Here is a 23434-nt window from a genome sequence, read left to right on the forward strand (position 1 = left end):
AAGCAGTCACTTGTCAGGGTAGTACAGTGATGCCTTGAGATACGAGTTTAGTTGATTCTGTGGCCACACTTGTAACTCAATACTCAAATAATCTTTCCCTGTTGGAATGAATGGAATTGCAGACTCATAAACTTGATATAGGGGAAAAAACTAATAATTTACCGTGTGTAAACATAGTCATGACATAATTGAGTGAAATGTAAAAATGTTTTTGCTTCCATTTAATGGACATTATGCCGCTTTATTTGCTGTGCACGCCTTGACCACCTGGGGGCAGTATAGATATAATTCAAGTTATTAGAGTGTCACAGTTGCTCAGTACGCTGCCGTAATAGTTATTTGCTTTCGAGTACACTTCTATATTACAGGCTAGAGTACAGCATAAAAATATGTTATAGGTTAAAATATGAATGGAATACATTTATGTATATGCTTTTATCTGATGCTCAAATCACTTTGCAAAGGATCACATTTAATTGGTAGTGGCACTGATTAAGACAAGACTGCAGTTTATTTTTTGTTCAAACAAGACTATGGTAAATTCTCCTAAAGCTGACTAGGCTAATTAAAGAAAATCCCGTAAATTACCGTAAATCTCCCAAAAGTCACATAATTAAAATATAAATAGAGAAAATCTTTGAGCAGGTGAAACCCGATGTCGCTGAGTTAATTTTTGTTGTCTTGCTTGAGGAAGTGGATCCTGCCTCCAAAATGACCATCAACAGAACCAGAAGATTGGGAGGGGGTCCAGGTTTTTAGGTGCGAGACCCCCACATTTTGGATCCCGGGTGGCCCACATGGTCACTCTGGCCGGGCGCTCGCCGATTAATCAAGTGACGAAGCCAAGATGGCGGTCAACAGGTGCTACTTCCTGCCTTTTTTGATGATGAAGAGCTGCTGGCTCCCGGGGTCCGCCGGCCCGTCCCCCAACGCGGACCCGCAGCAGGAGTACGCCCACTCCATCCGCCTGGACGGGGACATCATCCTGGGCGGCCTGTTCCCGGTGCACGCCCGGGGCGAGCGCGGGCAGCCCTGCGGCGAGCTGAAGAAGGAGAAGGGCATCCACCGTCTGGAGGCCATGTTGTTCGCCATCGACTTGGTCAACAAAGACCCCGAGCTGCTCCCCAACATCACGCTGGGGGCGCGAGTCCTGGACACGTGCTCGCGAGACACCCACGCCCTGGAGCAGTCGCTCACCTTCGTGCAGGCGCTCATCGAAAGGGACGCGGGCGACGTGCGCTGCGCTAACGGACAGACGCCCGTCTTCGCCAAGCCCGACAAGGTGGTGGGCGTCATCGGGGCGGCGGCCAGTTCCGTCTCCGTCATGGTGGCCAACATCCTCCGGCTCTTCAAGGTAATGTTAAGGGTCTCCGTCTCACGCTAATGTCATGTATGTGGTCCAATAGGCTAAACAAGACTTTTTACAAGATTCTCAAGATTTTGAATTGATGCCCATGGTTAGCATTAGCGGCTAACAGTTAGCCACTAAATGTAGTGTGTTCCAGAGTCGAGTACATGAACCAACCGCCAGTCATGATTTTTGTATTCTTTTCTTGCTTGTTTGTGTTTGATTGACACCCATGGTTAGCATTAGCAGCTAACGGTTATCAACTAGCCATTAAACATAGCAGTGTTGTTACAGAGTCAAGAGCATAGAACCACTTCCAGTTATTTGTGAAAACTTACTTCAAGATTCTGGAGTTTGTCACGCTTGTTTGCATTGATTCTCAAGGTTAGCATTAGTGGCTAACAGTTAGCAATTAGCCGCTAAATGTGGCAGTGTTGTTACAGAGTTGAATACAAAAAACAGCTCTCAATCTCTTTTTTAGACTTTCTACAAGATCTTTGAGTTTGTCACGCTTGTTTGTGTTTGAATCGATGCCCATGGTTAGCATTAGCTGCTAACAGTTAGCAATTAGCCGCTAAATGTGGTAGTCTTGATGTATGTACAGTACTCTAGTTGAGTACTGTACATAAAACAGTTTCCAGGTTTTTGGAACTTTCTGCGAGATTTTGGAGTTTGTCACACTTGTTTGTGTTTGGGTAGGATTAGTGGCTAACACTTAGCAACCTGCCGCTAAACATAGCAAGCAGGATTTATGGTGCAGCTGGAATGTCAATAAACGTTCCTGATAAAGAAGAAACGCGGCGTTCTGTACTTCCTCTAAGTAGATCACCTTCTTAATCTGCTGAATTAAAATCCGATGAACGATCGAGCCGACTGCCGCTTCTCACTTTCTTATCTCAAGTTAATCCTCGTGCCGTGCCTTTGATTCCCAACACGGCCAGCGGGAGGTTGGAATCTTGCAAGTTTTGTAGATTTCCAGGAAATCACACATTTGACAAACAGTAGCTTCAACACAATCAAGCATCCAGTTTTCATCCAATTCCGACCATAAATGACCCCAGAATTGTGCAAATGATTTTTTTCTACATGACCACTGAAGGTATTATTTGATTACTATATTAAATGTAATCTTTGCGTGTTCGAAATAATTGCAGATGAGATCTGATGAAGAAGCTTCTTTTGCAAAAGATTTATTTTAGGAGCTCCTAAAAGACACAAGAATAAATGCTTACATTCAAAGGTGATGTTAAGCCTCGAGTGTGTGTATATGAAAATAATAAAATAATAATGCTTTATAGATTGAAAAAGCATACTCCTCCTCTGAGGCTGGACAAAGGATTAGCAATTATAATAGACAGACAGGTGATTTACTGACATGTTTACTCCAGTTCCGTCCAAAGCCGGAAATATATGATTAGACAGGTACTACCATGCGACCTAGACTCCCTCAGACCCACAGTGTTATCACCCTGAGAACTTGAGAACATGCCCCCCCCCCCCACTGCATTCCTATCTCACCAGCTGGAAGGGAGTGAAAAGTGTTATTCATTACACTACAGTTATACGTCCAATATATTTCACACAAACATTATCACAGTTATATGCTATCTATATACTATAAGTAGATTCATAAACAGTAAAAATATGCATAGAAAATGTTAAATGTCTTCACTACAGTGCATAAAGGGATAAAGAAATATAACAAGATGATCGTAAATCCTACAAAAGTTGCTCAGGTGAAAATCAAATGACTGTAAATCACCCCCCAAAAAAGGTAAAACATTTACTTGCTCTCGCTTTCTCTCATAAATTTACAATTAGCGTTGGACGCTGTCAAGGTTGTTGCAGACGAGCACATTGTGCTGATGCAAAAAAGTTTCCTTGCAGTCTCACTCCAAAATGTGTTTGTTTCCTGGGAATGTTGGCGATGTTAGTGCGGTGTTAGCTCGGAGTGTCGCTAGCAGCTAACGCCTCGTCGGGTAAAAAAAAGTTGCCATGTTCGCGCATTTTCACGGTGTGAGAAGAAGATCTGCTTCTCTCGACCAACTGCCGTGATTGTGAACAAGCAAGAACACTCCTGATATTCCATCTTTTCAACCAATTGTGATTTCCAAACGCAATCGAGCGCTCGGTCGTCATGTTTATGATGCAAAGTTGCGAACAAACATCATGTCTCACTTTTCACTTTTTTTTTTTATCTCCCCCATTTGATATCATGAGTTCCAGTTTTCCATCTAAACGAATGGAGGCTACTTTCAGGTTTCCATATACGTACATTTCAACTTGCTTCAAAAATTCACGCCTCCCGGGTTCAAGTGTTCTTTTTATTCATTTATCTTTCAACTATAATTAATACTTTGTTGTTTTCACATCATTTATCTTTCAATTTACTTTATTAGCGTTCAGCTTAGCATTCGGCTATTAGCATTCAGCTGTTAGCATTCAGCTTTCAGCATTCCCACGCAGTTTCTGCAGAAGTTGCACTTAGTCTAGTTATTTTTATTATTGTTATTGTTAGCGGCTAACTCTTAGCCGCTAACAGTTAGCAAGAATCAATGGGTAAAGGTTTTTGTGCCCCAGAATAAAAGCACGTCACGAAATCTGACAACAGAGATGAATGAAACAAGTTAAGACTTCATGAACTATATACTATTTATCTTAAAAAAAAGTCTTATAATATATACCATGTTTTTAAATCTTTATGTGTGTTTTTTTTGTCTTCAAGGAGAGTAATGTGGTGACCAGCAAGTGTGGTGGTACGGCACCCTAGCGCCCTCTATTGACCAGCCACCACTGCTGTAGATGTAATCAAGCGCTCAGTCGTAACAACAATCGAGCAATTTCATCTCTTCAATTTTCATGTAAAAGTGTAATGTTCATTATTTTTGTTCCACTTCTTTTTGTTCTTCTTTTCTTGTTGACCTTCATGTTCTTCCTGTTTTTATTTTTCAAGTTATTGCTACTCTTGTTCTGTTGTCATTCTTGTTGTTCTTATTGTTTTGTTTTTTGTTTTTCCAGTTTTTATTTTTTGTTGATCTTTTCTTCTTCCTGTTGTTTGTGTTTTGTTTCTTGTTCTTGTCTTTCTTTTTGATCTAATTCTGTTCCTTTTTTTTTTAGTGTTCTATTCTTTTTTGTTCTTCATTGTCTTTTTTCGTTCTTGTGGCTGTTGTCCTTCCTGGTCTGGTTGTTGCGGTGTCTGTGGGCGCACTTCACGCTCGATCTGCATCCCGCCTTCGCCGCCCACTCGTTCTCCTGCCGTCACGTCTCAGCGCGTCATTGTCCAGCTTGGCCGCGGGGCCCGTGGAAAGCTTCTCCAAAACCCCCCATCCCCCACCCCACCCCCCCAACGCCCGCTCCTTATTCCTCGCGGTTCAAATTGTGACATTAGCACAATGCTAACGCTAACAGAGACGGCTTCCGTGTCCCTTCCGTCCCGGCGGGAGAATCACGGGAGCAACGGCGACCGGGTGTCAGCCGGCGCCTGTCAGCTGCCATCACGTCCCGCACGCCCGCAGCTTAACCCCAAAATGTCAGCGTGACTCAACGTCGCCTTGTCATTGAACGCACCGGCTCAGTGATGATGTCATTGAACGCCCCGCCTCCACGCTGCTGTGATGTCATCACCCTTTCAACCTGACGATGACGAAAAAGTCAGCTCATCAATGCTGTGGGTAGTCGTTGAAATGTCAACTCCACAATGTTGTGGATGTCGGCTAAAAAGTCAACTCTTGCATGTTGTGAATGGTTAAAAAGTCAGTTCCACAATGTTTTGGACAGAAGATTGAAACTCAACAGCACAATGTTGTTGATATAGGTTGGGAAGTTGACTCCACAATGTTGTGGATGTTGGAAAGTCAACTCCTCAATCTATAGGTTTACAATTCAAATACAAACTTCAAGCTAAAAATTCAACTCATTAATAATATGGATGTTGTTTGGAACTTTTAGACTCCACGTTGTGGTGGTCTTAAATGCCAGCCCCACAATGTTGAGGAGTCAGCTCTTTAATGTTGTGGCTGTGGATTAGCTGGTATACTCCACAATGTTGTGTAGGTCAAAAGTATGCTGGTCCGTGGAGATGATGGCGTCGCTTTTTTTGGGACAAAGTTGTTTTGTTTTTTCACTTCTTTTGTGTCCCAGCTGTCGAGAGTTTTGTGGTTCACGCACTGGCGTCGCTTTGACCTGTAAGTTGTTCAAAGAATGGTGTCTAATTAGCTGCATCGAGTCACACTCCCACAGGGGAGCTCCCCTCTCACCGTCAAGCTCTCTTTCTCGACGAGTCTTGTCTCGTCTCGCCACAGAAACGCATGGAGGTGAAAATCAAACTCTGATGGCAGGAACAGGGAACTCGATCAGGTTTCATGTTGGGGGGGCGGGGGGGGGGGGGGGGGCATTGGGGGTGGTTAGCTGTCTAGACCAATCCAGCTCAGTGTCATGTCTGACTTTGAATAAAATCCTCTTGAATGAATGTTACAGTCTTGAGACGTGTCATAGTCTTACATTGCTTACAAAAGACTGAAATGTCGTAAGACCAAAAGACTGCTAAAGCACGAAGACTGTAGAATGCTAGAATGCTAAAGAGTAAAGAACGTAAAACTCTAATGCTGTTGTAGGTGAAGACTGAAAGACCAACAGACTGTAAACTACTAAAGACTGGATGACCATAAAGTCAGACAATTTTCACTGCAAGACCAGGGTTTTGGAATCCAGGTGGAGAAAGTGAAAACCCTGAAACAGTTAGACTTTTGCCACAGGTGTTTCTACTAAACAGCCGGAGACGATCCGGAGTTGGATTGAAGCATTTGTAACTAAAGCCAGTCTGTGGCTGGGTTCTTACGTTCTGGACCTGGAAGACCCCTGGTCTTGCGGTCAAAATAGTCTGACTTTATTAGGGATGGCAAACTGCGGACCTCGAGGGCCAGAGTCCTGCAGGTGTTAGAGGTTTCCTTACTCGGGCTGCAGTTGATTCCAATTAACAGGATCGCTACTAGGCTTACGCAGACCTTGCAAACCTGCAGGACCCTCGAGGACCGGATTTCGCCATCCCACTGACACTGTTGTAGGTGAATACTACTAAAACTACTAAACCATAAACTTTATGGCCTCCAGTCTTTAGTAGTTTACAGTCTGTTGCTCTTAGAGTCTTCAACTACAACAGTGTCAGTCTTGCGTTTTAAGGTCTTTAGCATTCTGGCGTTCTTCATTTGTGGGATTTAGCAGTCTTTCGGTAAGATACGGGCCGTTCTGCAGTCTGACTGTATTTGAGTCTTTAGCAGTGTTGCAATGTTTTGCTCTGAGCGTCTTTGTCTCGTGGCAGCCATCTTTAAGTCTTGAGTCATTTTGCAGTCTTAAGGTAGTTTTTTGAACTTAGAGACATGTTCTTGATCGGTTTTACTCTCTTACGGTCTTGAATCTAGAATTGAGTTGTCTTCCGGTCTTTCGGAGTCTTGATTTGCTGACTGTTGTAGACCAGTTGAGCCCAAATAAGGGAGTTCCAAATGAAACGCTTACAGGAATGTTTAGTTAGAACTGTTTTGCATTTCTATTTCTTTCTTTGGTTGTTTTGCAATTTTGCGTGCAGGGCCTCTTTGTTGTCATCCCGCTCAAGCCGTGAAAAAACAAAAACAATCTTCGACCACTCAACCCCCCTCAAGGGAAACGCAACAAGTCAACATGCTGACGCAAGCATGCAAAAGTGCATCTTTGTCTTGTTTTCCGAGAAACAATTGTTGTATGGTTCAGTCATCAGGCAGATCCAAAACTTGTCCCTAGCTTTTTTCCAGCAGCACCACAGAAGTGATTTTGGAAGCCAGTCCGTTTTTGGTTTGATTTGGTTTCTCCGCCGCCACAGATCCCGCAGATCAGCTACGCCTCAACGGCCCCGGAGCTGAGCGACAACACCCGCTACGACTTCTTCTCGCGGGTGGTTCCTCCGGACTCGTACCAGGCTCAGGCTATGCTGGACATCGTCACGGCCATGGGCTGGAACTACGTCTCCACGCTGGCCTCCGAAGGGAACTACGGCGAGAGCGGCGTCGAGGCCTTCGTGCAGATCTCCAGAGAGTCGGGTACGGGCGACACGAACACGTCTTGTGGACACACAGTCTTGATATTTAGCCGTCTTTTTGTCCTCCAGCCTTTACTCGTCTGTAGCAGTTTTGCATGTCACGGTCTGTAGCAGTCTTAACTCATACACTTGCAGCCATTTTGACTGAAGCCACCATCTTCGCTCCCGGCGCTTTTGCTAGATTTGGACTGATTTTGCAAGGCCCACAGACGTGTTCTATTGCTATAAAACATGGACGCTACCAAAAGAAAGATTAGAGTCTCTTCTTTTATCAGGGAAAAAAAAGCATATTTCTATCTGCAATTAGCATTAGAATATAGCTAAGTTTCATCAATATCCACATTCCTGGTGAATGAGAGCTTGTTGCAACATGGCCACGGCTGATCTCTTATACTCTCTTGCCACCTGCTGGCCATTCTTTTTTTGTAATACCTACCATTGCTTTGGGCGACCTCTCCATGTCAGAAGCTGCATCAAATCTCTGCAGGCTCTTGCATAAAAAAAAAACCAAAACATTTTTGGGTTTGAGTGAGTTAAGCAGCCATGCGAACTTCAAGGTTTAGTCTTTAGCTGTTGGTTTGTGTTAGTGAGCAAAAGGAAGAATAGTCTGACTGTGTTTCAGCATTAAAAAAAAAAGATTCTATGCTGGAAACAAAATCAACGTTCTTCTCTATGTCCACCTAAAGGTTAGAATGAGAAAAAACTGGTCGTGGCTGTGATTTGTGAAACAAAGCAAATAACGGAAGCCACGATAAGAAGACAACCGCTTGGAATGATACATTTAACGACAACTTTTCTGAAATGAGAAGGCGGGCGGGCGGCACAGGCTCGAGTTGTCATCGTCATCAATGAGCCTTCGTCGCCATGTGACTCTTGCTAACGCCTTCGTTAGCAGACAGTCTGTGTGAGCGTGAGTGCGGCGCCGTGTGCGCCACTCTGTTTATATTTGGAGAAATGTGTGTGTGTGTATTTGCTTAAACGTGTGTGGCCAAGTGTGTGTCTGTGTGTGAAAAAGCTTGTATGTGTGTGCAGCTAAGCCCGTGTGTGTATTTCCTAAATGGGTTTGGCTAAGTGTGTGCGTTTGGATCATTTTGTGTGTTTGGCTAAAAGTGTGTGTCGGTGTGTGTTTGTTTGGGCGTATGTGTTCAGTTTAATGTATTTGTGTGTGTGCGTGCGTGTGGGGGTCTCATGCCTCAGCACGAAGGTGTGGGCTGATGTGTGTGATTATCTGGCCTCTATTGATTAGCGCTGATGCCGATTAGCGTCTGCCCGCTAACCATGTTTGCTGCTGTCGCCCTCGAAGCTTGATTAGACGAATTAATTAGATTTTTTTTTGCCTCAGCCTCAAACTTGCTGACTGCAGCCTCATTATGACAGAAATCATCTCCAGTTATACACTTTCATGTCCACAAATGAATACACGCGTGGCTTGTTGTATGCTAGCTGTACAGCAGAAGACTTTGAGAGGATTTTAAAAAAAGACTATTGGAAAACAATCATCTCACACCTGCATGCATTTCAAGACCAGAGGTGGCAAATTCTGGTCCAGGGAGTAAAAACCCTGCCACAGTTTGGCTTTAGCCCCTAGTGCTAGCTAGCTAACGAGCACCATGGGTGCTAGCTAGCTAGCTCTCTAGCAGGTAAACGAGGACCATGGGAACTAGCTATGGAGCTAGCTAACTAGCACCTGTGGCTAAACTGTGGCAGAATTTTTACTTTCTGGACCTGAATTTGCCACTTCTGTTCAAGACACGTTTTTAGTCGCAGCCTAATCGCAGCTGGGATTTTACAAAGACTGTGAATTTTGCAGGATTACTACTTACAAGACTACAAATGAAATTCTTGAGGCATCTTTTTTCCCACAATGCAAATGTGACTCATCATGCTCTTAAAGGTAGAAACGTGCAAATGTAAAAGCGGAAGATTTTGGTGCCAACAAACAACCAACAACTCGGCTCCTCTTTCTGGACGGTCCGTGCTCTTTGCAGCGGGCGTGTTCGTCCACGCCGCTCTCATAATTGTTTGCAAAGTTTCTGGTTTTGCTAGAACTCATATATTGGTTGTTGTTTGTGTCATGCCACCGCAAAGACCGAAAGACTTTTGATAACAGCAAACACGTTTGATATTGTGGTAAGGCCAAGACTAGGAATGGACCGGTCCAAGACAACAGAGATTAACACCTCACACTTCATGATCTCGATGACGGGAGCGCGGCGCGACTCCGGTAAAACTCCAAAACTTCCTCGACACTTTCAGTTTTCAGCCTGAGACTGTGAACATCGTTAGTTGTGAACCATTACGGACTTAATCGGTCTTACGGTCAAAAAGTCTTTAGAATTCCTGTGTTCTTAAGCAGTCTTAAAACGTTTTGCAGTTTTACAGCCTTGCCATTTTTAACCAGCATTACGGTTTTACAGTCTTTCGGCCTTCATCTGTCGGACAGTTTCACAGTTGTAATGTTTCCAGCAACCTTCCAATCGTCGTCTTTAGCAGTCTAAACCTATCGTGCCACTCCTACTTTTGACTGAATCGCAGTTGAATTTGCGTACATTTGGATTATTGTGGACTCAGGAGCGCATCAGTCTGACAACGTGTGAGTAACAAACTCCAGATGTTCCTCACGTGGAAGTTGGAGTCTGCCGAGTCGCCAGGCAAATGGATGGCATTCATTGGGGGGGGGGGGGGGGCGTTCTCTGCAGTGGATGCCACCGCAGAGATGCTGCTAGCACCCCCACCGAACCCGTTACCATGGCGACAGCTGGCTGCGGCTAGCTCTCCAGGAAAACCCGCTCTGACCTCCTCCAGAGCCTTTAGCGCAGCGAGGTGACGTCCGGCAGATGGATGTAGCGCCCCGGGGTTACAATGCTAATAGCTGGCACAGCTGCCGTTACGTTACATGATCACATGACTATATTCGTATACGCTAGACTTTGTAGGCCTGCTCTAGCTCCTCACAGACCCATTCAAGTCCCGTCTAGCAAAGACTCATATGAAGACAGAATATTGGGACGCCTACGTTCACCTTCATGTTGACTTTTACGGCTTTAGTCCCTTGAGCTTGAGGGCCACCGTACTTCCTGGTTGAGGCACTTATGGACTTCATAGGCTGTTTGCACTTGTTTCTCAGCCCGGGTCCTCGGGTACCCGCACCCAGCTCGTTTTCCATGTCTCCCCAGCCAACACAGCTGAAGATCGCTATCAGGCTTCATACAGAGCTTGCTGATTAGCTGAATGTTTGAAACACGTGTGTTGCTTGGGGGGGGGGGGGGTGTACATGGAAAACAGGCTGGATAGGGGTACTCCAGGACCAGGGTTGAGAACCACTGGGCTAAGCTACACAAAACTTTTATACATCCTAGCTCATAAAACCCTCTTGGAACATAGATTAGTGTTAATAAAAAGCAAACTGGTTCCGATTGGGTCAAAGAACAGTTCAGCATTGAAGCGTAACAATTTAACACTCCCAAACTTCCTGGTACAGACCTCAGGAGCTACTAAGACAGACAGCAACAAAAAACTTTTAGACATTTGAATGCAGCCGTTATTAGCATAAAACCACTGCGACTTTAGCATTAGCCAAATGGCCTACTATAGTGTTTGAGAATGAATGATAATTAAGTTAATCACAGACTTCATTATTTTCTTTTTTTCTCTCTCTCTCTCTCTCTCTCTCGTCTTAACAAATTGAGGAAGGGTACTGAGCTTTGTGGAAGTGTCACGGATGAAAGGCTCATTTGCATACTAGCACTGAAAATAGAATTAAGTCGCTTTTCATGGCCTTTTTTCCCCTGGAAACTTGCCGACTCGGCCCACGCTCGGTTTGACACGGATTGCGAGAGCAACAACTTGAAAGAGTTTCCTCACTCTGTTGATCCTCTTCATCATCAATCCTATATTTACAGTAGAATAAATGCCTATTCTTGCCAGTTTGGCTTTTGAAGTGGCATCAGCTGTCGGGATTTTCCTCTCGGAGAGCCTCAGTCTCTCTCACGCTCCGATTCTGAATCTGATGAGTCACCGCTGACCGCACGACAGTTTGATCGAGCACTGGCAGCTAGCATGCTAAGAGCTATTGTGCTACTGCGGTGAAAAGGACAGAGTTATGTCGTATGTTCACATTTAATGCTAAACATCACAAGTGATGTTGTAGAGGATGGCTAATGTGCTAATATCGAGTTAGCGAAATGGCTCAAGACTAGCAACGTGGATGACAACCACGCTAGCTAGCATGCTTAGTAGATGGAGGTTGTAGTTGAGCGTGTCATGCGCTGAAAAGAAATGTGACGCAGACGTTGCGGCTCAAATGAGCTATTTGGTTGGTCGACGCGTCCCACGGTAATGGCCTTGCCGCTGAGTCACATGACCAGGGTGACGCCTCCAAAAAGCATTGATCAATGTTGTCATGTCAAACACACCGCAATGACATCAGTGCTATGTTGTCGAAGGTTAGCTCATAAATTCTTTGATGTCAGACACTACGCTTTGGAAAGTGATGTCACAGAGAAAGGAAAACGGTTGTCACTTTCCCGTCTGTGAGGTGCAAACGAGCTCAAGCGGGTACTCGATGACACTGGCGAAATCAACAACAACAAGACGACAATGTGCGTTACGTGGGACCTTCAGCTCGACCTCGTCACCTCACGTTTGGCCTGGCCATCGGCAAAAAGCCCAAAATGAATCAGACTGGTAAGTGTGGGAGCACGATTAGTAATCGAGTCGCAGAGAATCGGGATTGATGGTTTAAGTTTAAGATGATTAGCAATATTAAATGCATGTGCACAATGTCAACAGATGCTAAATAAAGCATACGAATATCGCTGGATGATAATAACCAGTAACAAATAATTTTGGGCAACATTTGCACAACCAATGTCTTGTTTGTAAACAAAGTGCAGCTCAGTGTCTGGTCAGTGACGTCACATCTAAAAACACAAGAAACCAAGGAAGGCACCAAAAACGTTACACCCTGACGAGTCTCCCTTCGAGCGTAATAATGCAAAAGGCTTATTAAAACCTGTTCAAGAATGACGCCTGCGTTGGCGAACCAGAACGTTGCCTGCTTACGAATAAAAGGACAGCGCAACAAGATTCAGAATTAAAAATCGGTTCGATACTTGGACGCCGTACTTGCGGTCATTTCTTGCGGATATGGATCCGTTGCAATACCGCTGGAAAACGTGGGGAGGGAATAATGTTGAAATTGGACGTGAAATGTAGATCACATGAGAAAACCTCCACAAGTCTTGACTAGCGAAATCGCAGACCACCATCGAGTTGTCTGACCATAATTCGTTAACTCGTGTATACGGACCAAATGTTGCAATACCGAAATAAAACCGAGGTGGGTAGTGTTGCAGTTGAGCATAATCAGAAATAAAGTCGCCACAGACCACATCTTGACGACTTTCACAGACATCCTGACATTGTGCACATTCACTCAATGTGGTGATAATCAGGAAGTAAAGATCTTTAAATGGGGAAATCTTCCAAAAAGCAGTCAATGCTTAACACGTCGGCGCTCTTTTTCTGCGCAGACGACTTAAAGATGTACAAAGGGGTGACTCTGGGTGGGCTCCACACCGTGGAGGACGTGCTCGGCGAGGGCACCTTCGGCGTGGTGGTCAAGTGCCGCAACAGGGAGACCGACAGCATGGTGGCCATCAAGGTTTTCAAGAACCACCAGAACTCTGTGAACGACGCCAAGGAGGAGATCTCCATTCTGAAGCAGCTGTGGGGTCTGGATCCCGACGAGTGCAACATCGTCCGCTGGGAGGGCTTCTTCTTTCACAACGAGAACATCTGCCTCAACTTTGAACTCCTGGATCAGAACCTGCGGGAGTTCATGCAGCATCACCGTGCACTTTCCATCCAGCAAGTAAGGCCTGTGGTGCACCAATTGGCCACGGCGCTGTCCCACATGAGCAGCATGGGGCTCGTCCATGCCGATATCAAACCCGAGAACATCATGGTGGTGGACCGGCGTCAGCAGCCGCTCAAAGTCAAGCTGGCCGACTTCGGCCTGGCCAAAAACGTGTCCGACATCATGCCAGGGGATTGCGTGCAAACGTTGTGGTACCGGGCGCCGGAAGTCATACTGGGGATTCCCTTCAACGAGACGGTAGACGTGTGGTCGCTAGGACTGGTCGCCGTGGAGCTCGCCACGGGCCAGCCGCTCTATCCCGGGAGGACAGAATACGACATTTTGAACTTTGTCACCAACACTCAAGGACAGCCGGCGGATTATGTGCTGGACCGCGGAAAGGAAGTGGGCCAGTACTTCCACAAGCAGTGCAACGGGGCACACCGCTGGAAGCTCAAGTCACCAGAACAGTTTGCCAAGGAGACGGGATGCCAGCCCAAAGGCGGGAGATCGCTCATACTCAACTCGCTGGATGAGCTGAAGCTGGTCATGGTCGACGTCGTCGGACCGCAACGCACCGAGCAAGACTTTGTCCGACTTGTGAAGAAGATGCTGGACTTGGATCCCAATCTGAGGGTGAACTCCCACAAGGTTCTGCTGCACCCTTTTTTCCATTGCTGCCTTTCTTGCAGCTGCAAGTCCGAGAGCTCCATCGACAAATTGTCCAATGAGGAGACGCCGCGGAAAATTGATGAACGGCCGTCATCACGGATAGACGCCCCCATTCCAGAAACTCCACTGACCCAAAATGATCCCATCCCATTGGAGGACAATCCAGTTGGGCCTAAGTCTCATGCCACCAATGGCACCTGCCTGGGAATATTATCCAAAAAGATTGTAGTGGTAGTACGGAAGATGACTGCGGTTTTTGCCAAGATCAAACTAAATAGCAACAGCCCCATATCCTAACCACAGTTTGTTTGCGATGCGATACTTATTGAAACTACAAAGTCTGCTTCCTGGAGACGTGGTGCAGAATGTCTGAAGTTGATCTGGAATTCCCTTCAATGAAACGGTGAACACGGGGTCACTAGGACTGGAAAAGACCAAACTTGGCAGAATCGGCCCCATTTCCCAATCGTTGACTTCCATCAAGCAAGATCCTTGCTAATAAATCAAGCACGCTCACTCGGTGGCTTTGGAAACTGATTCATGCCTGGAGATGTTGCGGTCCAGGGCTTCTGAATTCAAGTTCAAAGAGATGGCGGGTGTGCATGGCCGCTTCCAGTACCCGTCAGAACTTAAAAACAAAGTGGCTCGTTGGCTTTGTGCCAACAGATGTTTCGATATCCATTGTGGGATTCCCTTCAAGATGGTGAACTTTTGGCCGCTGGTACTTGGAAAGACGAGCAGACCTCACACCAGCACTCCCATTTCCTCAATTTCTACCTCCATCAAGCACGATCCCTGATTTAGTAGAACTGTCTTTTGAGATTGTTTTTACAAAAAAATCTCTTGTTTATAAAACACAAAAAAACAAAAAGAGACTCCTGCAATTTGACTTTATTCTTGTTTGGTAGTGTCTTTGTTTTGATGAAAAGTACAACTTTTTCCTGGAAAAGAAAGAACTTCCTGGTTTGTAAAATACTTGAATACCAAAGTTACTCAGATTTTCTGGCCTTTATGGACAGAATTTTTAGGTGCAACGGAGGCTTTGAGGGCATCCGACTTGTTGGCCTGAGTATCACGTGTGTCTGCTTTTTGCAGATGATCTGGTTCTGTTGGCTTCACCAAGCCAAATTCTGAAAAACTTCAAGCTTCATAGCCTAGTGCGAAGTGGGTCGGATGAGAATCGGCTCCGAATCAGAAGTTAACACTCCGAAAAGGGTGGAGTCCAGTCTCGAGGAAGAAATGCGGACCCTATTTGGAGTTCCCGTATGTTGGGATTTGTTGACGGGTGAGCGAGATGGACCGGCAGATTGCTAGAGCGTCTGCAATGATGAAGATGGAGATGAGCTGATCTCACTTTAGCGTTTGATCTTACGTTCGCACCCTTGCTCATGAGCTGTGGCAAATAAAACCATCAAATACGGTTACGTTTATTTTCGGTAGCATTGTTTCTTGCTTTGCGTCCGGTTCGGGCTGATCTCCGTTAAAACAAGACTTGAAATGCTGTGGAGCGCCGGGCCCGGCCGACCGACCGGCCTTTGGGTGCCTCCTCACGGCGGGCGCGATGACTTGAGTTTGAACTTGTCTGGCGGCGTCCGCGCTCGCCGCCCACTGAGTTGCGCTGCCTTGCGCTCCGTCGGCTTTTTCGACCTCCGAGCTGCCTGCGGAGGGACACGCGGGCTAAATAATACACTTTGTGGCCAAAAGTATTTGGTCACGGAGCTCTTGATCAATAAGAGGTCGGACGAGTGTGATCCGGAGCATCGTTAACGATTCGAGTTACTAAAATGATTTGATTTGGAGAAATAATGGCTGCTCGATTGAAGGATTTGTACTACGAGCGCCAAATAGAATCCAGCACAAAGTGCAAGAAATCTCGGAATAACTCCTAATATTACTATTTTATTCCTGTAAAATAAGGGAAGCCAAAAAGATTTCCATAGTTAGAAGCCAAAGTTTTGTCCGATCGGAAGTCTGCAGCTTGTGCTTGAAGTGTTTCCTTTCCGTGTAATTACCATTTTTTAGGGCACTCTGAAGAACCGATTGGCACATTTGAACAACTCACTTGAGTTGTCCAACGGCGGGGGGGGGAAATGCAGATTGTATTTCTGAACGCGCCCACCACAACCAGGGAACACCCGACGTCTCTGGGGGCCATTCGGCGCTCGACTGGTCTTGCTCTTGGTTTTTGTCAAAGAAATTTCCCCATAAAATTCAACTTGTGTTGCAGCGCAACTTGTTTTTTTGCTTCATGGTACGACCTTTGATACTCTACAGAGACATATGGTCCAAACAATTTGGTACTTTTGACATAACGTAACATCCATGGCAGAGAATGAGTTCAAATCTCCATCGTAGCACGTTTACATCTTATTTGAAAATACATCTCGAATGTAAGAGCAATGTGAGATCAATTTGAAAGAACTTTAAAGTATTAAGTAAATGTGAGGAGCAAGAACGAGGAATGATCATGTGACCTCAGTGTCGTCATGTGACACCAAGCACGACGACGCCCACATCTCCGGGCGAGGGAAAATCATAAGAAAATCCGAAGAGGGGGAGGATTTTCTTCAAGCTGTTGCAAGGATGGTGGGAAAAAGAAAAAGACAATTTAGCTCTCATCCGTCTTTGCAGACGAGGAAAAAGTCAACGTTAATCTGCTAAATTGAACGTTTGTCGTTGCTCAGCTGCTTCAATAGAAAACAAACACGCCTTTCTTCTCATGTTTACCCCAAAACACCACCAAAAAAACAACATCCGAGCGTTTCATGTCCATCTGCTGCTTCATTTATTAAAGAGCACAAGCGCTTGGCGGGAGACGCTAAACATGCGCTCAGTCATATTCCGGGTTTGTTGACGGGGGGGGGGGGGCACAGGCCAACTGCCATTCTGCCACGTCGACTGGCACTGGAGAAGACCTGAGCTATTTACAACAACAACAAAAAAACGGGTTTTCAAGTCTAAATTTGCGTTTCGTGCCTCATCAAAACACAAAACATTTTTCTGATCATTGAGCGGCGGAGACGGTCCCAAAAAGCTTCGCGTGGGCTGGATGTGAGCATGGTCACATTCTTACGTCACCTACGTGCGGGTAGTTGGAAGGTAGAGGCGAGATCGGTACGGCCGACTCGCGCTGTAGCAGCAAGCTAGCAAGCTAGCAAGCTAGCAATGAGCTTCGGCTGTCAGAAATCACCGAATATTCTTGCAAGTGTCGTTCTCATCAAGGGTATTTAAAAGAGGGAACGATGGACAAGTCATGCTAATTGCTAAGCTAACCGGCTAGGACCGGAATGAAGTGCTTGGATGACGGAGTACACGTTTCACAGGAGTCTGGTTGAAACCGCTTTAAAGCGGATTGCGTCCAACTTTGAATAGCAAAATTGCAGGCAATTTAATACGTGTCAGGAGAGACAATTATGTAAAATAATGCACATAGCTAGACGGGAGATGTTTTGATTGTTGCGGCGTACCACACATCTGCTGGGACTAGCAAATTAAAAGTGCAGTATAATACTGAGCATAAAAAAAGCGGTTCAAAAAAGGAATGGATGGCTGGATGGAGAGCAGAGAAAAATCTCAAAAACCTTTCGACATTTTGCCAGACTACGATGACGTGATTCGCCTGATCAATTTCTAACGAGCTTGCTTTCCCCAGCAGGAAGTATAATGAACACGTCGGCGACATTGAAAGGAGGCCGATTTAATTAACGAGCCGCCCCGGCAACCAGGATTTATCGCTGCGTGGCAGTGATGGACCTCACGCCACGTGTAATCTCACGCTTGCTTTATTAAGGTTTCCCGGGTAACGCCGGCCGGAAGCTTGAAAGGTTTCCCGGGCAACGCCGGCCTTGACGGCACAAAGCGCGGCACAGCTTGAAAATACGATCAAATGTCAGCCAGTAGACAGGAAGTGAAGACTGCAATGAAAGAGCAGCTACTCTGTTAGCTTCACGTGCGTACGTACGTACATTCCGAAAATATGTTTGAAATTTACTGTTATGCTAAACAAAACAACGAGAATTATATGTTGTGTAGTTAAAACAACCACACAACTTTGCATTCTTCTAGCTTAATGCTAACACACAATGCCAAAGGCCATAGACATGCTAACTATTAGCATTGACAGATGTCGTGCTGTGAGTCCTTAAGCCACAGTTGGGAAACTCAAGCCGGGCCTCCGGCAGAAAAATCACGAATGTCAACTTCCATGATTGTTGCTCAAATCTGTACTGAAATTTCAAATCATTACATATAATAAGTCATGTTGAGATATTGCAAGCATTTTTTTGTTACCAGACTCCATTTTACAGGAACTTCAACAAAACAAACTATTATCCTTTACTTCTGATTTCAAAACTAGATAATTAATCGGTTGTGTTTTTGCAATGAAACGCATCAATTCTTCACCGCCATTTTGGCCCTCTGAGGGTAAACATTGGCAAAAATGTGAACAGTTTGACATCCCTGCAGGCAACGGATATTTGAACCCAATTTGGGAAGTACCACATTATTTGAATACTCACAGGCATGTATTATTTGTCCTCTGCGTAGAGTAACAAATCACTGCAGCTTACTGAGGCGTTATGACCGTTTTCATGTATGAATTCAAATAAAGGAATGTATTTGAATTGCTACATTTGATTTTTAATACTCATTTACTGCCATTGACAGCTAGTTAGAAGATCCATTTAGGCGGTGTGCTTTTTAATTAATCACATTATGACATTCTGAAGCGTCGCAAAACAAGAAGTTCTTTAAAGTAGCTGGAGAAGAAAAAGACGAGTGCAAGTCACGGTCAATATTTGCTGCCGGCGCCTGCAAAACGATTCATCGTGTGGAGAAGGAAGGATAACAAAGTGGACTGAAATCTTCTTATTGACGCTAAAGACGAAGAGACGACAAACAAACAAGACGAAGAGTTCAATCTCCTTATGATCAAGTGAGAAAAGAAAGTGAAAAGTGCTGATTGGTGCCTTTTGCCGCCTGCTTGCTAAGAAGTTAAGAAGGTTGCCAGCGGCTTCCCGCGCCGGCTGCACTTTTCCAAACGGGATTTTTTTTTTGCTTGTTCCCTCGAGAATTAGCGAGTGCGAGGCGGCGGCCAAACGAGAAACTTTTGGCTAAGCCAATTAGCTCGGAACGGTCACCGCGTCCGCTCCCGACTGGACGCCGCTCGTCTTGTCGGCTTCACGTGCACTTTCACGCTTCAGCAAATGTCCTCGACACCAAACAGACGCAAGCTTGCCAACGAGGCCAGCAACTGTTCGGTGCGGCGTCGAGCCGGCCGAGCTGGCGGTTTACCGTCGGGCCCGGTTCCTACCCTCACTGAAGGTTGCAATAGAAAGAACGGAATCCCAAATGACGCGGCGCGGCAAATACTTGCCAAGGTACCAAATTTGGGGGTTTTGTTAGGGTTAGTAAAAAATTGCAAAAGGTTGCAAACGTTCACTGACAGTATTTTTTTGCAGCCAAAATGAAAAATAAATAAATAAATACAAAAACTGATATAAAAAATATAATTCAAAAATTACATTTATTATTAATGAATAAATAAAAGTTTAAATACATTAAAAAACGAGATTTAAAATAAATAAAAATAAATACTAAAATAAATATATAAATAGAATTAAATATCAGTCCAAAAAAACCCGCTCTGCTTTATTTCACGCTGCAGACGCTCTCGGGCTGAAATGCTTTTTTCAAATGAGGGGGCAATCTAAAGTGTGTCTTGGGTTGGATTCCGCCATTGCAAACTGTCTTTCAATGGTCGAGTGAGCGGGTTGGCCAACAAAAAAGTCTCGCTGGCTTGCGTTGGAAAACTCCAGCAACGGATGACTATCTTACGTCACGTGGTGACAAGTTAGTCCTTTTTTAAATTTTGTATTCATTTTTACTTTTATTTATTTATTTATTTATTGATGGATATGTGTGTTTGCGTATATATAGTTGTTTTAATTTTCATTTATATTTATTTTTTTGGATTTAATTTTTGAGTATATTTTTCCTATCTGTTTTTATTTTCACTTTGATTTATTTGATCTATTTTAAATGTTGGCAATTTTGGTCCTCCATAGTTTTCAACCAACTTCTATGAACCCCGATGAAAACACCAAATTTGCTAAGTTTGCAATATTGAAAATGTGCTTGAATGTGCCCACAAAAAAACGACAACCTTGAATGATACGATGTGTTCAGGGTATGCTGGAAAATGTGATGTTTATGGTGCGTGCTCAGGTGGCGTGTGCATCGCCCAGTCGCTGAAGATCCCCCGCGAGCCCAAAGCAGGCGAGTTTGACAAGACGGTGATGCGTCTGTTGGAGACGCCCAGCGCTCGCGCCGTCATCACCTTCGCCAACGAGGATGACATCCGGTGCGTACCTGCCGCCGAGCGGGAAAAGCGCGGGTCTTGATCCGGGCCATGTCATTGAGAGCAAAGTTTTCTTTGGGACCTGAAGGCGTCGTGGCCCAAATCCAGCTGATGGAACTCATGTGACGCTCGTGAGGCCACCTAAACAAAAACATCAGTTGGAAGCAATTATGGGCAGAATTATTCATTATTTTTACAAATCATTCTGAAAAGTGAGGTGCATTCAATGCAGTTTTCTTTGTAATGTTTCAGTATCTTACTCTTTTTTTGTAATGCTTTTTTTTATATTGTAATATTGTACTGCTTTTATTTAATTGTATATTTTTTGTGTAGTTAAAATTTAATGTAATTCATCCCATTTTAATTTTTTGTGTTTTACATTTTTTGTATAAAGGTTTTTTTTAATGAACTTTTGGATTTTCTTCCAAATGTTTCTGTATGTTGTATATATTTTTTATCTTATTGAATGCATTTTTTTAAAATCCCTTATCACTATTCTATTTGAGATGCTTTTTAAAAATATATATTCATTGTCGTTGTTTTTGTTTTATAACATTTAACGTTTCTGTTTTCTGTCATTCATTTGTATTTAAGGCCTGCCTTTTGTTTGAATTTTTAATGTTTTTATTTAATTTCATTACATAATTTTGTATTCATTTAATTTTGTTTGTTTTATATTTATGCAATTTTATTTTGTAATGTTGTATTTTAATTTAACTTAATTATGGTTATTTTTATTATACTGTATTTTTATTTGAGCTAGTTTATGTTTTTATTTTGCATACATACATATATATATATATATATATATATATATATATATATATATATATATACAGTGAGGAAAATAAGTATTTCACCCCCTGGTGATTTTGTGAGTTTGACCCTTTACAAAGAAAGGAACGGTCTATAATTTTCATGGTAGGTTCATCTTAACAGTGAGAGACAGAATATTAAAAAAAATCCCAGGAAATCACATTATATTAATTTTAAACATTTATTTGTCTTTTATTGAGGAAAATAAGTATTTCACCCCCTACCAACCAGCAAGAATTCTGGCTCCCACAGACCCAGGGACAAGATTGTAGACCTGCACAAGGCTGGAATGGGCTACAAGACCATTAGCAAGCAGCTGGGTGAAAAGGAGTCAACTGTTGGTGCGATAGTTAGAAAATGGAAGACACACCAATTGACCATCAATCTCCCTCGGTCTGGTGCTCCACGCAAGATCTCACCTCGTGGAGTGAACCGGATCATGAGAAAGGTGAGGAAACAACCCAGAACTACACGGCAGGAGCTTGTTGATGATATCAAGGCAGCTGGGACCACAGTCACCAAGATGACCATTCGTAACACACTACGCCGTAATGGATTGAAATCCTGTAGTGCCCGCAAGGTCCCCCTGCTCAAGAAGGCACATGTACAGGCCCGTCTGAAGTTTGCCAATGAGCACCTGGATGATTCAGAGGAGGCTTGGGAGAAAGTGCTGTGGTCAGATGAGACTAAAATCGAGCTCTTTGGCATCAACTCGACTCGCCGTGTTTGGAGGGCGAAAAAAGCTGACTTTGACCCCAAGAACACCATCCCCACCGTCAAGCATGGTGGTGGAAACATTATGTTTTGGGGCTGTTTCTCTGCTAAGGGTACAGGACGACTTCACCGGATCGAGGGGAGGATGAATGGGGCCATGTACCGGGAAATCTTGGGTGAGAACCTCCTTCCCTCAGCCAGGATATTGAAAATGGGTCGTGGATGGGTGTTTCAGCATGACAATGACCCAAAACATACAGCAAAGGCAACAAAGGAGTGGCTCAAGAAGAAGCACATTAAGGTTATGGAGTGGCCTAGTCAGTCTCCAGACCTTAATCCTATAGAGAACTTGTGGAGGGAGCTGAAGCTTCGAGTTGCCAAGCAACAGCCTCGAAATCTTCAGGATTTGGAGAGGATCTGCAAAGAGGAGTGGGCCACAATCCTTCCTGGGATCTGCGCAAACTTGGTGACCAACTACAAGAAACGTCTGACCGCTGTGCTTGCCAACAAGGGTTTCTCCACCAAGTACTGAGTCATGTTTTGCTAGGGGGTGAAATACTTATTTTCCTCAATAAAAGACAAATAAATGTTTAAAATTAATATAATGTGATTTCCTGGGATTTTTTTTAATATTCTGTCTCTCACTGTTAAGATGAACATACCATGAAAATTATAGACCGTTCCTTTCTTTGTAAAGGGTCAAACTCACAAAATCACCAGGGGGTGAAATACTTATTTTCCTCACTGTATATATATATATATATATATTGGGGTTTTCTTTTGTTTTCACGTCATTTGTTCTTTGTTACATTTTCCCTTTCTGTTTTGTTTTAATTAATTTGTATTCCATTTAATTTGGTATTGTATTTTATTTGGATTTCTATTCTATTTTGTATATTTTTTTCTCTTTTGATGAAATGCAAGCAAAAGTCAAGTGAGTTGGTGATTGTGTCTGTGCGTGCGTGCGTGCGTGCGTGCGTGCGTGTGGTCGCCAGTCGCCTCCTGGACGCGGCCAAGCGCAACAACCTGACGGGTCACTTCCTGTGGGTGGGCTCCGACAGCTGGGGCTCCAAAATCTCGCCGGTGCTCCATCAGGAGCTGGTGGCCCAGGGGGCCGTCACCGTCCTGCCCAAGAGGGCATCCGTCCACGGTGAGAACAACCGAAAATGAAGCCGACGTTCCCCAAAAGCAATGAGCAAGCCGGGCTTGTTTGTCTCTTAGCGTTCGATCGCTACTTCAAGAGTCGCTCGCTGGCCAACAACCGTCGCAACGTTTGGTTTGCCGAATTCTGGGAGGAAAACTTTGGATGCAAGCTGGGTACGCACGGCAAGAAAACTGGAGCGGCCAGAAAGTGCACAGGTGAGCGGACGTGCTAGGCGCAAAATGGCGGCCATTTTAATTTGAAGAGGTGGCATGGCTCAGGTGGCGGAGTGGTCTTCTCTTCTAACCGAGGTTATTTTAGTTCATGAAAACGAACCCAAAAAAATAAAATTCAAAAAACAATTTTGTTAACGAAATAAAAACAAAAACTAACTGAAACGACATTTTATATTGACAAACCTAAACCGGTAGCTATAATTCATTAGAGCGAAAATG

General features: G+C 44.3%; 2 protein-coding genes across 4 annotated transcripts in view; both read left to right on the forward strand.

Annotated features, from left to right (window-relative positions):
• LOC144053597 (metabotropic glutamate receptor 8-like) overlaps positions 1 to 23434 on the forward strand; it is a 30525-nt gene that overhangs the window by 517 nt on the left and 6574 nt on the right. The window contains exons 2-6 of one of the 3 annotated variants that reach the window (XM_077568207.1): positions 691 to 1354; positions 7200 to 7416; positions 20137 to 20311; positions 22834 to 22988; positions 23060 to 23197. In XM_077568207.1, coding sequence (XP_077424333.1) covers positions 848 to 1354; positions 7200 to 7416; positions 20137 to 20311; positions 22834 to 22988; positions 23060 to 23197 — 1192 coding nt within the window. In that variant the 5' untranslated portion in view covers positions 691 to 847. The remainder of the gene's footprint in view (positions 1 to 690; positions 1355 to 7199; positions 7417 to 20136; positions 20312 to 22833; positions 22989 to 23059; positions 23198 to 23434) is intronic. The other 2 variants (XM_077568210.1, XM_077568209.1) reach the window with 2 other exon arrangements.
• Positions 10736 to 20118, forward strand: LOC144053598 (homeodomain-interacting protein kinase 1-like). Its single transcript, XM_077568211.1, has 2 exons — positions 10736 to 12101; positions 12950 to 20118. Exons 1-2 carry the CDS (start codon positions 12089 to 12091, stop codon positions 14242 to 14244), a joined length of 1308 nt encoding a protein of 435 aa, XP_077424337.1. The 5' UTR covers positions 10736 to 12088; the 3' UTR covers positions 14245 to 20118.

This window comes from Vanacampus margaritifer, chromosome 6, assembly GCF_051991255.1.
Source record: "Vanacampus margaritifer isolate UIUO_Vmar chromosome 6, RoL_Vmar_1.0, whole genome shotgun sequence".
NCBI classification, from domain to species: Eukaryota; Metazoa; Chordata; class Actinopteri; order Syngnathiformes; family Syngnathidae; genus Vanacampus; species Vanacampus margaritifer.